The sequence below is a fragment of the Trichosurus vulpecula genome, chromosome 1 (genome assembly GCF_011100635.1).
Source record: "Trichosurus vulpecula isolate mTriVul1 chromosome 1, mTriVul1.pri, whole genome shotgun sequence".
NCBI lineage: Eukaryota > Metazoa > Chordata > Mammalia > Diprotodontia > Phalangeridae > Trichosurus > Trichosurus vulpecula.
In genome coordinates this window covers 290660568-290679790 of record NC_050573.1, presented here as the reverse complement: position 1 = coordinate 290679790, position 19223 = coordinate 290660568, and the positions used below count along the sequence as shown (strand labels likewise).

Here is a 19223-nt window from a genome sequence, read left to right as displayed (position 1 = left end):
ACATATGTGTGTGCGTATGTATGTATGTATATGTTCCTTCCAACTACCCTAATATGTCTTATGAATTACAAATATCACCTTCCCGTATAGGAATGTAAACAGTTCAACTTTAATACATCTCTTGTGATATCTCTTTCCTGTTCACCTTTTTGTGCTTCTCTTGAGTCTTGTATTTGAAAGTCAGTTTTTCTGTTTAGCTCAGCTTCTCAAGAATACATTAAATTTCTCTTTGTCATTGAATCTCAATTTTTCCCCCTCATTGATTACACTGTTTTACTAGGTAGGTGATTCTTGATTTTAATCCTAGCTCCTTTGACCTCTGGAATATCAGGTTCCAAATCCTCCAATTTTTTAATGTAGAAGTTGTTAAATCTTGTGTTATCCCAATTGTATTTCTACAATATTTGAATTGTTTCTTTCCGGCTGCTTGAAATATTTTCTCCTTGACCTAAGAACTCTGGAATTTGGCTACAATATTCTTGGGAGTTTTCCTTTTGGGATCTCTTTCAGGAGATGATTGGTAGATTCTTTCAATTTTCATTTTACCTTCTGGTTCTAGAATGTCAGGGCTGTTTTCTTGATAATTTCTTGAAAGATGATGTGTAGGCTCTTTTTTTGATGATGGCTTTCAGGTAGTCCAGTAATTTAAAAAATTATCTCTCCTGGATCTATTTTCCAGATCAGTTGTTTTTCCAGTGAGATATTTCACATTGTCTTCTATTTTTTCATTCTTGGTTTTGTTTTATAATTTCTTGATTTCTCACAGAGTCATTAGCTTCCATTTGCTCCATTCTAATTTTTAAGGAATTATTTTCTTCAGTGAGCTTTTGAACCTCTTTTTCCATTTGGCTGATTCTGCTTTTTAAGGTATTCTTCTCCTCATTGACTTTTTGGACCTTTTTTGCCATTTGGTCTAGTTTATTTTTAAGGTGTTATTTTCTTCAGCGTTTTTTGGGGCCTCCTTTAGCAAGCTGTTGACTCATTTTTCATGATTTTCTTTCATCACTCTCATTTCTCTTCCAAGATTTTTTTCTTCTACTTCTCTTACTTGATTTTCGAAATCCTTTTTGAGCTCTTCCAGGGCCTGAGACCAACTCATACTTTTCTTGGAGGCTTTGGATGTAGGAGCTTTGACTTTGTTGTCTTCTTCTGAGTATATGTTTTGAACTTCCTTGTCATCAAAGTAAGATTTTATAGTTTGAGTTTTTTATGTTGTTTGCTCATTTTCCCAGCCAGTTACTTGACTTTTTAACTCTTTGTTAAGGTAGGGCTTCCAGTGTGGAGGGCGAACTATTCTCAGCTTCAGGAATTCTGTGTAGGTGTTTTCAGAGATACTTCTAGGGACCTGTAAGTTTTCAGTTCTTCCAAGGTGGTATGATATAAGGAGAGGTGTTTACTCCTCTCTTGGCCTATGCTTTGGTCAGTGAGTGACCACAAGTATTCTTTCCTGCCCTGGAACTGTGAGGAGGGTCCCCTCTCCACTGCTGCCACAAGCTCTGCTATACCGGTGCTCTTCCTTGCCCCCCGGACTGTGACCCAAATCCAAGTATGGGCAGAGCAACAGAATCCTGCCTTAGTGCCAGCAGAGAGACCCTTGTAATCTTCTGACCAGTTGTTCATTCCCCTTACTGTCTGTGGGCTGAGAGCTCTGGAAGCAGCCGTTGCTGCCGCCACCACCAAACTCCTGCCGCTGCCACCCTGGAGCTACACTGGCATGGGGCTGGTCTGTGCTTCTCTTTCACCCAGGTCTGACAGACCTTTCCCACTGAACTTTTAAGTTATCTTTGACATTTGTAGGTTGAGAAGTCTGGAAACTGCCTCAGCTCCAGTGATTCAGTCCCCTGAGGTCTGCTCTGGGTTTGCTGGGACCCGGTCTGTGCCTGCATGGCCCACACTGGACTGCCTTCTTTTTGCTTTTCAAAGCAATTTCATAAGAAAATTGATAAATACCATGTTGAAATCCAAATATGTTATCCCATCAGCATTCTCCTGTATTAAAAGAAATGAGTCTTCTGTGGCATGGTTTATTATTTTTGAATTTTTTGTTGTGTCTAATTTTTGCATTAATTATTTTTAAATTTATTAGTGTGTTAGCATGTGGATAATTTTAAGCTTTATTGTGAAAAGTCATCAGCACTAACATTCCATTATTCAGAAAACAAAAAAGAGGATTATATATGAAATTGTTAAATTGTTCTGTAATTTTTAAAGTGTGTATTAAATTTAACAGGGAAGAAATGAAATTGCCCTGTTTGTCATGACTTGAATGAAGAAATCATAAGGCATTTATTAAGGGGTTACTGTGTGCCAAGTACTATGCTAAGCACCAGGGATAAAAAAGTTTTTTTTTTGTTTTTAAAGAAATAGTCTCTCCTTTCTAGAAACTTACTCTAGGGATAGACAGTATCTGTGGGGAATCGTGACCGGAAGAAGAGTTTTATTTTTAGAGCATGCCAGAGGGGTGGGAGATGGGGTGAATTAGGAGCAGGGAGGAAAGTTTCCCAGCAGGAGTAGGCAGAGAGACTAAATGACTAGATAGGATGTGAAACTGAAGCATGGTCTGGTGTCCAGGGCAAGCCAGTAGTAGGTATGTTGAGTCAAATGAGATAGTTTGATAATTTGAATATACTCAGTAAACGTTTAAGCAAGTTGGACCTTAGAGTAGGACAAAGTATTGTGCTAAGCACTGGAGATATAAAAAAGGCAAAAATAGTCTCTTCCCTCAGGGAGTTCACAATCTAATTGGCGAACAACCGTGTCAAACAAAGAATAGGATCAATTGAAGATAATCTTAGAGGGAAGGGACTAATATTGAGTACTGGAAAAGACTTCTTGCAGACGATGTGATTTCAGTAGGACTTGAAGGAAGCCGGGGAAGTCAGGAGGTAGGAAGGAGGATGGAGGACAGCCATTGAAAATGCACAGAGTTGCATTTTCAACTGATGAAATGTGTGCAAGGAACAGAAAGGAGGCCAGAGTCACTGAAACAGAGTATGTATAGGGGAGTGAGATGAAAAGGAAGCAGGTTATGAAGGGTGTAAAAAGCCAAACAGAAGGATTTTATATTTGATCCTGGAGGCAGTAGGGACCACTGGAGTTTACAAGAATAGCCTGAGACTTTGTCTGCTGTTTTGCTAAAACCAAATAAACTATATCTAAGCATACACTTTGATCTCCCACTCTAGTAACTTTGTAAAAAAGAAAATGAGGTTGGTGTAGGCATGACTTAGAGTTTAAAACAAATTTTTATTAATCTTTTGTTTTATACTTCATTTCTAAGTGTATTCCTACCCTCATATTTCCTCAGAAAGTCCTCCCTCCCTCCCTCCCTCCCTCCCTTCCTCCCTCCCTCTCTCTCTTCCTCTCTCTCTCTAAAACAACAGCAACAAAATGTTAAAGAATGGAGTGGAGGTGGGGTGGGGAGTAGCTCTGTAAAATTAATGAAATAGCCAAGTGGGACCTTATATGCCTTCATAGTTCCTGTCCTCGGCAAACAAAGGTGTGTTTTTTTCTTCTCTTTGGAACCAGGCTTGATCATATAATTACGCAGAATTTAGTTTTCATTGTGGTGTCATTGTTCTTTACTTGTACATTGTTTGTAGATACTATGTATAAAATTTTTTTGGTCTTGCTTAATGTTATCTGTTCTTGATAAAGCCAAGTTAGTTCTTTTTATCATTTTTCTGGATCGTTCAGTTACCATTACACTTTGAATATAATAATGCATTTGAAAATTTCTCGTGGAATCAAAGTGAGATTCACTATAGTACTCAGACACACATTCTTTTTTTAATATATATTTTTCCAATTACATGTAAAGACAATTTTTAACATTTATTTTTTAAAAATTGAGTTCCACATTTTTATCCCTCCCTCCCTCTCTCTAAAATGGTAAGCAATTTAATACAGGTTATATATGAGACATCCATTCTTTTCACTTTTTTAAAAAATCCAGGTATTTGCCCTTTTCTAGTCCTGACACTGTCCTTCCCTCTCTTCATATCCTGCTTTTTTTTTTTAAACAAACAATAATAGTCTCAATGATATCTTTGAAATCAAATTTATCTTGAACTTTCTCTTGTTCACCTTGATTTGTTTTCATCATTGGTCATGAATTTTTTTTTTGTTTTTAAGGCTTCTTTACTTGGATTTTGTTTTCTATTACTATTCTTCCTGTCCTATCTATATATTATCTACTTTGGTGAATATAGGCAAGCAGGTTTTTTTCCCTTTTTTCCCCCCTTCCTCCAGCCTTTTCCCAAATTAAAGTCATTTTGATTAGATTTGCAAAATTCCAGGTAAATTCTTGCCAGCCTTTGTTGAGGGATTCTTCCTTTGGAGCCGAGATTATCATGCTTATTTTTTAAGCCATGGTTCAGAAATACCTCCTTCAGGAGTATATCTGATTTCTTAAACTATAAGTCTTTAACTACTTTTTTTTTCTTTTTTTTTTATTGCTTAATTCTCTTTTATTTTTTTATTTTTATTTTTTTTTTAATTTATTTAACATATTTAGTTTTCAGCATTGATTTTCACAAGAGTTTGAATTACAAATTTTCTCCCCATTTCTACCCTCCCACCCACTCCAAGATGGCATATATTCTGGTTGCCCTGTTCCCCAGTCAGAGCTCCCCTCTGTCACCCCACTCCCCTCCCATCCCCTTTTCCCTTCCTTTCTTGTAGGGCAAGATAAATTTCTACACCCCATTGTCTGTGTATCTTATTTTCTAGTTGCATGCAAAAACATTTTGGTTTGTTTTTGAACATCTGTTTTTAAAACTTTGAGTTCCCAATTCTCTCCCCTCTTCCCTTCCCACCCACCCTCCCTAAGAAGTCAAGCAATTCAACATAGGCCACATGTGTATCATTATGTATAACCCTTCCACAATACTCATGTTGTGAAAGACTAACTATATTTTGCTCCTTCCCAACCCATCCCCCTTTATTGAATTTTCTCCCTTGACCCTGTCCCCTTTTGAAAGTGTTTGTTTTTTACTATCTCCACCCCCATCAGCCCTCCCCTCCATCATCCCCCCCATTTATTTTTATCTTCTTCCCTCTTCTTTCCTGTGGGGTAAGATTCTCCATTGGGTATGTATGGTATTCCCTCCTCAGGCCAAATCTGATGAGAGCAATGTTCACTCATTACCCCCTCACCAGCCCTCTCCCCTCCTCCCACAGAACTGCTTGCTCTTGCCTCCTTTATGCGAAATAATTCACCCCATTCTATCTCTCCTTATCTCCCTCTCTCAGTATGTTCCTCTCTCATCCCTTAATTTGATTTTATTTCTTTTAGATATCTTCCCTTCATCTTCAACTCACCCTGTGTCCGCTCTCTCTCTCTCATATATATATATATATATATATATATATATATATATACACACACACACACACATACATATATATATATATATATACACATAGATATATACATACATACACATTCACCCATATGTATACATAAACATATATGTATGCATATTCCCTTCAGCTACCGTAATACTGAGGTCTCATGAATCATACTCGTCATCTTTCCATGTAGGAATGTCAACAAAACAGTTCACCTTTAGTAAGTCCCTTGCAATTTCTTTTTCTTGTTCTTTTTCTTGATTACCTTTTCATGCTTCTCTTGATTCTTATGTTTGAAAGTCAAATTTTCTATTCAGTTCTGGTCTTTTCACTGAGAAAGCTTGAAAGTCCTCTATTTTATTGAAAGTCAATATTTTGCCTTGGAGCATGATGCTCAGTTTTGCTGGGTAGGTGATTCTTGGTTTTAATCCTAGCTCCATTGACCTCCGGAATATCATATTCCAAGCCCTTTGATCTCTTAATGTAGAGGCTGCCAGATCTTGGGTTATTCTGATTGGGTTTCCACAATACTCAAATTGTTTCTTTCTGGCTGTTTGCAGTATTTTCTCCTTGATCTGGGAGCTCTGGAATTTGGTGACAATATTCCTGGGAGATTTCTTTTGGGATCTATTTGAGGAGGCGATCGATGGATTCTTTCAATTTCTATTTTGCCCTGTGGCTCTAGAATATCAGGGCAGTTCTCCTTGATAATTTCTTGAAAGATGATATCTAGGCTCTTTTTTTGATCATGGCTTTCAGGTAGTCCAATAATTTTTAAATTATGTCTCCTGGATCTATTTTCCAGGTCAGTGGTTTTTCCAATGAGATATTTGACATTGTCTTCCATTTTTTCATTCCTTTGGTTCTGTTTTATAATATCTTGATTTCTCATAAAGTCACTAGCTTCCACTTGCTCCAATCTAATTTTTAAAGTAGTATTTTCTTCAGTGGTCTTTTGGACCTCCTTTTCCATTTGGCTAATTCTGCCTTTCAAGGCATTCTTCTCCTCATTGGCTTTTTGGAGCTCTTTTGACATTTGAGTTAGTCTATTTTTTAAGGTGTTGTTCTCTGCAGTATTTTTTGGGTCTCCTTTAGCAAGTCATTGACTTGTTGGTTTTCTCACATCCTTCTCATTTCTCTTCCCAATTTTTCCTCTACTTCTCTAACTTGCTTTTCCAACTCCTTTTTGAGCTCTTCCATGGCCTGGGACCAGTTCATGTTTTTCTTGGAGGTTTCTGTTGTAGGCTCTTTGACTTTATTAATTTCTTCTGTCTGTATGTTTTGGTTTTCTTTGTCAGCAAAGAAAGAATGCAAAGTCTGAGACTGAATCTTGGTGCGTTTTCGCTGCCTGGCCATATTCCCAGCCAACTAACTTGACCTTTGAGTTTTTCAGTGGGGTATGACTGCTTGTAGAATACAGAGTTCTATGTTCCACGTTTGGGGGGGAGGTGCTAGCTCTGCCACACCAGCACTGCTCCTTCCCCAAGAACCCCCAACCCGAACTGGGTTTAGATCTTCAGCAGGCTGTGCACCCCTGCTCTGATCCGCCACTTATTTCCTCCCACCAGGTGGGCCTGGAGCCGGAAGCAGCAACAGCTATAGCTGCCCCACCTCCACTGCCCTGGGGGCTGGAAACCAAACCGCTAACTCCTTCCACTCCCACAGCTTTTCCCACTAACCTTCTCAGCAGTCTCTGGTGTTTGTGGGTCGAGAAGTCTGGTAACTGCCACAGCTCACTTATTCAGGGCGCTAGGGCATGCTCTGCCCGGTTGCTGGTCTTGTTGGTCCACGCCGTTCAGGCTGGGCTCTGCTCCACTCCGTTCCCAGCTCCGTGTGGGATAGACCTCACCCAGAGACCATCCAGGCTGTCCTGGGCTGGAGCCCTGCTTCCCTCTGCTGTTTTGTGGGTTCTGCCGTTCTAGAATTGGTTCAGAGCCATTTTCTATAAGTTTTTGGAGGGACTCGGTATGGAGCTCACGCTGTTCCCTGCTTACCAGCTGCCATCTTGGTTCCGCCCCCCTTAACTACTTTTTGCTATAAGCTAAAGTTGTATCTCAACTTTAGTGAGGCTTTTTAAAAAAAATCTTATTTCACTGAATACCCCCTGAATCCTACTAGCTTTTAGGCACTAAGTCAAAATGGTAGAAGCTACCATTACCTCCTAGAAGGTAGATACTAATCTAAAATATCTCCCATCATTTCTCTCTTTTCTTCACCATCCACCCTCACTCTAATAAACAAACAACAACAACAAAAACCCAAAGCAAAACCCAAAAATGATCTCCTTGTCCCATTCTAATTATCTGACCCAAAGATTGGATCTCTTTATTGGGATCTTTCAAAATATTGCTGGTCATCCATGACAACCTTAATTTGATGTGTGACGTCACATTGAAAACCTAATAGGAACGGTTTCTGATGCGGTATATGTTCATTGATCCAAATGAATTAAGAGATTCGTCTTCAACTACGAAACTAGATTACATCTGCTCTATGTTATAGACTATTCATTACAGGCAGGATGTCCATAGTTTCGATTTTTAAGAATGTCCCCCCAGTTATGAACTGATCCAACCATTCTGGAGAGCAATTTTGAACTATGCCCGAAGGGCTATAAAACTGCATACACTTTGATCCTGAAATAGCACTACTAGGTCTGTAATCCAAAGAGATTTAAATAAAAATGGAAAAGGAAAAAAACAAAAAAGAATGTCTGGTGTCTGTAGGGTGCATTCTATCCAGCCCTTCATACTGAAACTCTTTAGCTTTGGAGAATCAATGGGGATATTTCTGTCCTCTTCATACTAAAAAAGACTCATGTCTTAGACCTGTCTGCCTCTAAAGAATCTCATTTTGGTCTTACAGCTAATATTCTCTGCTTGGCTTCTCATTTCTTACTACTAGTAGTCCAGGTGAAGGATCAGCCTATTAAGGACTCTGGCAAGAATCTTGCCAGCAATGACTAAAAGAGAGGCCTCCCTGTGGTTGTCACAGGACTATCTATTTCCTTTGCCTTTATAGAGATGGACAATGGAGGCATCCTTGAATTCCTGGGGGATAACCTCCTCTTGCCATATAACCCAGAAAATTTCAGTCAGCTTTTGTATGAGCAGTGGACCCCCTACCTTGTAAATCTCAGCTGGAATAGAATCAGCACCAGGTGCTTTGCCACATGAAAGGAGCCTAAAGGCATTCAAAACCTCTTCTTCAGTAGGAACTTCAGCTAGGGAGGGACTGACTTCAACTTGAGGTGAACAGTCAATGGCTTCAGCATTGATTGATAATTATGGAAGTGTTTAGCCCATCTCTCTAGGATCATATCCTTGTCACTAATCAGTGTGACTCCATCATCTGGAACATGGTCATCTACCTGAGAGCCCATGTGGCTTCAGAAAGGGCCGAGGAACAATTGATAGGGTGTTTGTTGACCAGCAACTCCAAGAGAAATGCCAGGAGCAGAACAGAGGTCTGTACACAGTGATTGTAGATCTGGCCAAGGCCTTTGATACTGTTAGTTGTGAGGGCTTATGAAAAATTACATCAAAATTTGGTTGCCTAGAGTTCATCAACATTGTCTGTCAGTTTCATGAAGGCATGCTTGCCTGGGTTCTGGATAATGGACAGTGTTCTCGCACTCTCTCAGTGTAACAACAATGTTGCTAGCAGCTGCTGGGGGAGGGGGGGCGGTATAAGACCACCAGCACACAGGAAGGCTGCTAGCACAGGTTCTTTTCTAAGAAAAGCAACTTTAAGGGGTTTACAATCTCACTTTAAGCATATATATATATCATTCACTTAGTTTAGGGGGAAAAGTCAGCGCCCTGAACTTCAGAGAAAACACAAACAGAAATTACAAGCAGAAATTATATAAACAGAGCAAATAACACAAATCAACAGACAGGCTTCTAGCTGTGTGACCAAGACAATACATGCATAGTTACCAGAGAGAGAGCAACATCTGTTATTCAAAGCTGGGGGTGGGGGGCTCTCCTTGATGGCTACCCAGAGTCCCGTCTGGCCAAATCATAGGAATACTCTTCCCATGTATGTTTGCCAAAAAGACTATTTTATGGAGAACTCACACAGGGCAAGCATTCACATGATAGAAGAAGCAATACAAGGACACTCTCAAGGTCTCTCTTAAGAACTTTGGAATTGATTGTGTGACATGGGAGACATTGGCACAGGACTGCTCAGCATGGCATGCTCACATCAGAGAAAATTCTGTGCTCTATGAGCAAAGCAGAGTGGAAACAGCTCAAAGGAAATGCAGGATGTGCAAATTGAGAGTGTCCACCCCAAATGTTCACATGGACTATTTATGTGCCCGACCTGTGGTAGAGTATTCTGAGCTCATAGTCTGATCAGCCACAGTTGGACACATTGAAACTTGACTCTATCACAGTGATGTCATTTTGGTCCTCTTGTAGAACAAAGGACAACCACCAACTAGTAGTCCAATTCCAGTCATCAAAGATAATTCAGTATTATTTTTAAAGGAATCTCTGTTCAATGTAAGCTTCCTCCTCCAAATATGTATCCCCTCCCAATAGCTGATAACTCTCTTCTCAACTTAATTTATTAACTGTCTTTTAAGTACCTTTGTGCAAGATGCTGTGTTAAATGGTTTAACTTATTAAAAAATAAGTCTGATTTCAAAGAGCTTACGAACTACAAGGGGAGATAATGAATGTACATGCACTTTAACACAAAATACATGTTATAACAAGAGCATGAATATATGCTCTCAAGTCCTTTGAGAAATTTGAGGCAGGAAGGGATCAGGAAAAGCATTTATAAGAGAGGTAGAGAATGAATGCTTTCCAGGAGGGTGCTATACAAACGCTGGGAGTTTAGAAAGTACAACCCAGGTGTAGAGTATGAGTAGTTGATTTGAGAGATCATAGCATACATGAAAAGGGATAGGGCTAGATTGGCTCTTACACTTCTTTACAAACTTGACTGAAGATAACAAGTTAGTTTCATTCCAACAAGTTTACTCCCTTTACTCATCAGCAGATCAGAATCTAGAACATTGGTTCACAGGACTTTTTTAGGCTTTCTGGAAGGTTCGTACAGATTCACTGATTCTTTGGTTTCCACCGAGCCATTCCTACAGATATGGGCTGTGTCAGCAATCTATCCTGACAAGCTGGTGACAGCAGATTATATGTTTGGAGCAGTAGTTTCACAATTATACCCTTGAGTTCTTTGAATTTCTTTGGTGGTGTGACATCTTATAATTATTTTATTTTTCTTTAGTAGATAGCCGAATTGATTTCTCTGGCCTCTGAACTCTTAAGAACATTTTTGTTTTGTTTATATCTTTTTAGTATGCATAAGTAATTTATCCTTGTAACAGAGACTGAAAAAAGGGAGAAAAAAGCAGTTTGGCAAAACTAACTAGTACAATAACTGAGTCTTAATAGTATATTTAATGTTTCACACCCATATTACTCCTATTCTGTGCAAATTTTAATGAAATAGCCCTTTCTGAAATTATGCATTCCATGAGAGACCTTTCTAAAGAAAGGTTAATAAACTCTGAATTGGGGCAACTTCCACTTTTTCATTAACAGTTTGATAAGTTCATGATTTTTCCCTATTCTGTGCATATACATATTTGTATATTTGTATAGAAAAGGAATATGTATCATTTGAATTTTTATTTCACTTAATTGTTTGTAAGGGTGGGGAACCTGTGACCTCAAGGCCACACATGGCCTTCTAGGTCCTTGGGTGCAGCCTTTTGATGGAGTCCAAGTTTTACGGAACAAATTATTTTAGTAAGGGGATTTGTTCTGTGAAGTGTGGATTCCAATCGTCAGAGGGCCATACTTGACGACCTAGAGGGCCACATGTGGCCTCGAGGCTATAGGTTTCTCACCCCTGGTTTAGAGTGAGTATTGATGGTAAACCATAAATTGATCAGGCATATGCTATCATTTCTCAAAAGACACAAAACAAGTTTCTTTTTGAATCTTTGTGTAACTGATTTGTCAAGTTAATATAATCAAGACTTAAACGTTGTTGCAAAATCATATTGATTGGAGAGGCAGGGTCAAAGTAGGGCTACAAGTTAAAAAGGTATGTTTTTTGCCTCATGAAGTGATTTCTGTGCTAGAATATTTTGTAAATATTTGTGCATGCTTTTTTTAATATATTCTTCTCCTTTTTTTCTTTAAGATGATACATGTTGATGCCACCATTGCGAACCTCCTAGCAGAAGATAGCCCTACTGAGAAAATGAGCACTTTGATCATTCAGTCTTTGAACTTTAACTTTTGACTGGAAGTGACCTATAGGCAATGAAGACTACTTCCTTTTTCTGCATTTTTACTCGTGTGCATTCTGGGCACGTGTTGATCGCTGGTTCAGTCCAGGCAACTGACATGCTTTATTAGTCATACAAGTATTAATGCAGGTGTCAGGAAATGTCAGAATAATTCCATTTTTTTATTTTTATTTTTTAAAGCTTTTGGAAAATATCCAGGGCCTCCATGTATTGTGCAATAACAATGACTTCTTGGCAGTTTTGAGACGTTCATTGCTGGCAATGGACGTTGTTAACAGGAAATGTTTTACTCCTGCCACCAAATGATAAATGCATGAAAGGGCCTATGAAATGAGTTAATCAGTTATAATGGGATTATAAATAAAGTGAAGGATCCATCATAACTTCAAAAGTCATCCCAGCCATTTAATATTTGGATTCTATGCACTGTGATCCTAAGGTTAGCAGCATGAATTAACATGCGTGTCTATAAAGGACTGTATTGAAAGATCATTGCATATTTATTGAATTGTTTTTATGCTGTCAAATTGTTTTGACATGAAAGGTTTTCGAGTAACATTGGCAGAGAGGTACAATATGTTATCCCTATGGTGAAAATAAATACATTTGATGTGTATAGTTACTCAATCTCTGAAGTAAAGGTATGAGTAATATAGGGTATGAATGGTTTAATCAAGGCTTTATTTTGGAAGTAAGAAAAAAATGGCAGTGATGATTGAATTGCTGCAGTCCATGATTGGGCTTATAATTTGTACATTAAAAGCTTTTTACAAGTAGATTACACTCTGTTACTTCCTGCTAGCCATCAGCATGAGCCCTGCTGCCTTCACAATATTTCATTTATTTATGTGTTTGAAAAATCCATACACCATTTTGTTTGCGGTCTCATTTCTTTTGTTATACTGTAAGTCGAGTTTGAATGTTGCAATATTTTAATTGAAAAACTTTGTCAAAATATTTTCTTGTACATTTTCTTTTATCTGTAAGCACCATCTTGTCTTTTAATCCTGTACTATAAAGAAAGAAATACATTTTTGACAGAGGCTTAATATTTTGACAAAAAAAGTGTGGACATTTTTATTTAAGTTCAAATAACTAGAGTATAAGATGATATTTTTGCTTGTCTGTCTCACACAGCTCTAGTTTTTCCCCCCTTTTTTGATGGTGGTTCTTCAGAAGCCTTTGCATTTAGATGACTTTTCTACAAAAAAAAATGTTGAAAGATAGATTCAGTTATTGTCACCAATATTGTAATTTAATGATATTGCAACTAGGTTCTCAATTTTAAGAATGCACTTAATGTATTTTATAAACTACCTTTAACACTTATGCAAAATCAGTTTCTACTTCACTGTTTTTACTAATGCCTTATTGTTGCACTCTGAAAAAATAAATCCTACGGTGAATATTTGCTTTAATTTGGACCTTTAAAAAAGGTAATTGGCTGAAAGTGAAAGTATTGAGATATTGCCCCCAAAAAACTAAATCTAGAATTGGCAAAAGTTATTCTGAGTACTGTTTTTAATCTATGTACAGTAATAATATTTTCTAGCATTGTATATAGTGTTAATTACATAAAACCGTACACTTTTAAAAAGTGTAATTGCTGAACTCAGGGGTGGGTAGGCCTCATATTTTTGCTGTAGAAGTGTTGGATTTTTAAGAAAAAAATATGGCCACCAGATTATGGCTATTGTTAATTTAGCAACACTGCTAGTTTGCAACTCTCACCTTTTCTATTAAAAGTTTGCTTTAGATCTCATTTAACACTTAAAACTGTGTGGTGAAGCTAGATGTACACAAGTTCTCAGTGATCTTTATAATACTTTAATAGTTGGCCTCTTTAGGGCCAGTTATTTTTAATGCTTTGGAGCTACTATAATTTAGTTTTTAACTACTTTTAATATAAAATTTTGCAGCTGTAAATTAGTTAAATTATGTATTTTCATATTTTATCTGACTGCTTTATAGTACTGGGTGACTTGACCCATCTTTTCCCCAAAAATCTTTCCATTCTGCTGGATTCTCCTTCCTATGTTAGAAATATTTCTTGTGAAAAGTATTTACCAAAGGACTTAGCCTTGCTATATTGTAGATTGAGAGGTAATATATAGGCTCACAGTAGCCTTTTGGTATAAGTAATGTTTAGATATACTTCTCCACCTATAGTTACCATAAAATGGTTTAAAATATAAATGGGAAAAAATTTTAAATGACTGAGTGAAAAATGAAAACTGTTATTTAAAGAAAGAAGAATGTGGTAAAATATTACAAGAATAGTCAAAAGCCAGCCACCCATAAAATAACACAGCATTCTGGTTTAGAATTTTATTATTATATGGAATTTAAAAATATTTAAGGAGCAAAAACATTAATTTCTTTACATCTTGTTTGCAGATTTGGTTGTTGACAAGTTAGCTTCACAGATATTTTGTATTTGCTATATTATGAAATGAACTACTTTATTTACATCACTGTCCTCAACTAGGGCTAAATAATTGATTGTTTTGTGGTGGAAAATAGCTACTAATGTTAGTACTTTAATTGCCCATAATTTGGAAACATCACACCTGGATGCTGTAACCAGAATACCAAGAAAATGTATATAATGTTAAAGAATGTGCTTCCCTCCCCTTTCCACATCTACTTCAAGATAAAGGCACCATTTGTTGCACAAGCCTGTAGAAATAATACTTTCTTTAAATTTAGCGTATGTATTATTTGGAACATTCTTCTAGATTGCCAAATACTTAGCTAGTGCTGCTTTCAGCTTATACATTATTTATGCATGCTTAAATCATGAGCATGGTGCCCTTTCAAAAAGCATTTTAAATATGTCAAATAGGCATTACTGCTGGTAAAGGGTGAGGTTGTATTCACCTTCCCAGGAAAAAAAATTTTTTTTAGTACATTTTGGGACTGTTCTATAAGGATCTAATTTTTGCAACTAAAGGACCTTTTATAATATATCAAAGAGTATAGAAAGCTACTTCTTTTGTCCCAGAAGAAAAGGCTGAGCTCTTAAGTATGATGTAAATTCATTTGGGGGGAAATGTCTTCCATTGTCTTGAATAGATCAATATTTGGCACAAAGAATAACTAGAATATTTCATGAGTAATTCTCTGGGTATTTTATACCTACAACAAAATATTTCCAAAGGTTGGATGCCTATATCGGGCATGTACTCTTTAAATTCTAAAATAGGGACCCAACGGCTGCATAATTGCTCCTAAACCACACCAAAGATAATGGAATCATTGAAGTTATTTGGAAGCAGACTGTCACTGTTCATGTACGCTTTTATTACAACTTGTTGCTGATATTCAACTTTAAACACCTGTTTCCAAGAATTAAAACAAAAATTGTTGGAATTTCTTGCTAAAAATAGAAGAGCTAAGGAGAGGTAATGTTTGTTTAATATGTTTTAAATAAAGAATTCAGTGTCACTAGTCCTAAGCTTTTATGATTCCTGATGCTTATATTTCTTGACTTCAATTTTTATTGGATTTTAGTTTACTTTCTCCACCTTCGCTGAATGCTTAGAAATTCACTATTTGTCTGGATTTCCTTTACATAATATTTATCTGGTGTTGAGGAATGAAGAATGTAATTTAAATGATTTTTCTGATAAATGAAACCCACCCACAATTTAATTTTTTCTTATTCATGCTTGTTCATATTCAGCACAATTTATTACTAATTTGTAACTCTTATAGTCCCCTCAACTTTTTATAGGCTTGTTTGTCCCCATACTAATTGGCTTCAGGCTGTTTTGCTATTTGAGTTTATGTCCTCTTTTTGTAGGTTCTACGTATCCTTCCCAAATTGTCACATCTTGCTATTCTTGGCTCTTTATACTCCTAGTTTCCCCCTTCAAGTCAGCTATGAGGTCCAGATAACTGAACTTGTTAGAATCACGTCCAAAATGATATTAGCCTATGAGCTAACGCCTTAGTTTTTCTAATGAGTAGACAGCATAGGGTTTATGTAGAATGCTGGACTTAAAAGTTAAGAAGACTTGGTTTCAAATTCTGCTTTGGGCACTTACTGGCTTTATGATCCTAGGAAAGTCATTTAAGCTCTCTATGTCAGTTTCCACTTTAAAATAAAGGATTTGGACGGGATAGTCTCCGAGTTCCCTTCTGTCTCAAGATCTATGATCCTATGAAGGTTTTAACCAACCCTGTTTACATATATTTACTAAAAATGTGCATTTATGATCATAGTAATTTGACATTTGGAATGTATCTTAAGATATGTTCTAAGCTGCTCATTTTACAAATGAGGAAACACTTCTAGACATGTAAATGGCTTGCCAAATAATTACATTCCAAACCCTTAAACTCAAGTCATTTGTACCTCTTATGCTCTTGTTTTTTTGTATCATATTTGTATGTAAGCTCAATGAGAATAAGGTCAGTACCTTTTCTTCCTGGACCCATTTGGGGTTTTCTTGGCAAAGAGTCTGGAGTGGTTTGCCATTTCCTTCTCTAGCTCATCTTATAGATGAGGAAACTGAGGGCTAAGTGACTTACCCAGGGTCACAAAGCTAGTAAGTGTTTGAGCCCAGATTTGAACTCAGGAGGAAGAAGCTCCTAACTCCAGGCCTGGTATTCTATTCACTGTGCCACCTAGCTGCCCTAGTGCCTTACTAATCTCATTTATTTCCCTCTATCATGCAATAATAAGTAATTGAATTGCTGAAGGTCACATGTCTAATGACAGATCTAAGACTTTCTCCCACTCTCCTAGTGGAATACCGTGGCTTGAACATTATACTTTTCCAGCCCCACCAGTCAGGTGTAGAGAGGGCTGGAGTAGGTAGAGCTACCCTAATTCTGTTTTTAAATACACACCTGTTCTAGGGACATGGCCTGCTTCTGTAAAAATAATCAGATAACTGTCAAATTACTGTTTCAGATCCCACTCTCTTCCAGCTTGATACAATGACATTTGTCAGGTTGGCCTGGATCTGCATGAACCTGAAGGGTGTTTCCTGGCCCAGCACCTGAATCATGAGCTGAGCCAACTACAGAATTTTGTAGAGTAACCACAAAATATGAAAACTCATGGTTCATAGGTTAAATTGGATTGGTTAAATTGTGACTGAGATTAAATATTTGACAACTGATTGAATACATATTGAGTATGAAATAAAATGGATCCACTTTCATATATAGTAATTAACTACAATTAATACACATGTAAAACCTAGAATCTAGAATGCTGTTTTAAATTTTAAGGTTTATATGTTACATAAGAATAGAGCTTATTGGGTTTACTACAGATTTGTTGTCTTATTTCAGCTGGGACCTTAGTGCAAGAAAACAATCCTTTTACTCTTCCCTAATTGTTTCTCTGTCACACTTTGCCACTGCTGCTGCTTTTCCAAAACTTATCTTTCTTCAGCCTTCCTCACCATTCGTGCCTGAGGACCTCATCTCTTTACTAAGAAGAAAAGAATCAATGAACTCTTTTTCTGTATCATCCTCCGTGTCTCATAGATTTCTCTTCTCACCAAGGCCATTCTTGATCCTATCTTCCCCTGTCTTCTCCAACAGGCAGCCCTCTTTCCTTTTTCAATCTCTTATTCTTTCTCTGCTGCCTACAAACATGTTCAAGTTTTCCCCACTCTTAATAAATTCTCTCTAGACCCTACTTTCTCTTCCAGCTGTTGTCCTGTATCTCTCTTTTCTCATAGGAAAACTTAGGAAAATCTGTTGCTTCCACTTCACATCCTGTCACTCTTCTAAACCTTATAACTGAACTGAAATTGTTCTCTCCAAAGTGAGCAATGATCTCTTAATTACCAAATTCAATAGCTTTTGCTCAATCATCCTGAATCCACTGCAGCATTTGGCACTTGACTACCTTCTCAGTATTCTTCTCTGGGTTTTTCTATCAGTTCTCTCTTGATTTTCCTCCTGCTCTTCATTCTCCTTTTGCTAGCATCAAGAAGTATTGTGTAGTCAATAGTTGCTGGACTTGGAGTCAAAACCTGGGTTTGAATTATGCTTTAGATACCAGCTCTGTCACCTTCTCTGGACCTGAGTTTTCCTAACGTAAAAATGAGGGAGTTGGACTTTTGACATTTAAGTCCCTTCTGGTTCAAAATCTATGATTATCATCTCCAGCCTCATTCCTAACTATGGGTGTAACTACTCCAAGGCTCTGTCCTGGACCTTGTTCTCTTAGTGACCTTGTTGTCCATGAGCTTAATTAATTCAATGCTGATGACTCTCAGATGTACGTACCTATCCTTATTTTCTCTCATGAGCTCCAGGCATACGTTGTTGGACATTTGAAACTGGAGAGTATGTCAAACTCAACATGACCAAAACTGAACTTATCTTTTCTCCTAAATCTCCCTCATTTATTAAGGACACCATTATTTCAGCCATAAGTTCAATTCATCCTCACATAAACTAATCAGTTGTTAGATCTTCTTTCTATCTCTTATCTCACATGCGAACCTTCTCTCCATTCATACAGCTACCATCATCATTTCTTGCCTAGACCAGGGGTTGGCAAACTGGCCCATGGACCAAGTGCAGGTCACTGTTTATTTCTGTACAGCCTATGAGAGCTAAGAATAGTCTTCAATTTTTTAATAAACTTTTAATATATTTTAAAATGTAAAAATCATCATAAAGCATAGACTAGATTAGGTCCTTGGGCCATAGTTTGTTGACCCCTGACCTAGAATTTTCCAGACCTATTTGCCTCAAGCCTCTTCCCCATTCCAAAAACTACTAGTACAGTTCTACAGAGGGAAAAATGGACCTATAGTCAAAATAAAGGACTTCCACACATTCCTGATGAAAAAAGACCAGAGCTCAATAGATAACTTGGAAATGCAAACAGCATCAAGTGAAACATAGAAAGGTAAATGCATTCAAACAATTAGAACTAGTCCATAAAGTTTTTTCTCCCCCTTTTAAAATGCAAACAATGTGTGGGTTACAGAAAAGATAAACATTAGGATCAATGTTTTGATAATCTTAAGAGGAAATAAAAGGGAGGGGAAAATAGGGAAGAAAAAAGGGAGATAAGGCATGGACCTTTATCTCACATTAGAGAGTGAGGGAAGTCTGCAAATGGGAATGATAAAAGGAGTGGCTTACACATGAACCTAACTTTTGTCTGAAGTGACCAAAGGATAGTTGAACACATGCCCATGCTCAAATATTTTGATTAGAAAGACTTTAAATAAGAGATAGGAAAAAGGGAGAAGGAAGGGTAAGGTTAAGAAAGGGGTTGCAAATTTGGACATAAGGAAAAGTCCCAACTTCTGAATGTGGGATGGGGATGAGGATAAGAGGAGTAAAAAATCTGATTTATATCGTAAATGTTGAGCACACCTGTCTCACTACTCTTTTTGTAAAGTAGTGAGGAAAGAAGGGAAAATAGATGTTAGGATAAGAGGAAATCTGTAATTAACAATCTATGGGAAATATGAATGGGATGAACTTACCTATAAAGTACTGATTCCTTTTTCTTCCTTTTAATTATTGAATTCTTCCTCTTTTCCACTCTGTTAAGTGTTAATTAAAATTCTCCCCTCCTCCCCTTCAC

General features: G+C 37.3%; 1 protein-coding gene across 1 annotated transcript in view; it reads left to right on the top strand.

Annotated features, from left to right (window-relative positions):
• The window catches only part of UBE2W (ubiquitin conjugating enzyme E2 W), a 110755-nt gene extending 95658 nt beyond the window's left edge, over positions 1 to 15097 (top strand). Inside the window, exon 6 of the mRNA XM_036740102.1 lies at positions 11539 to 15097. Within this exon, the coding sequence (XP_036595997.1) occupies positions 11539 to 11552 (14 nt within the window). The 3' untranslated portion in view covers positions 11553 to 15097. The remainder of the gene's footprint in view (positions 1 to 11538) is intronic.
• The last annotated feature ends 4126 nt before the right edge of the window (positions 15098 to 19223 follow it).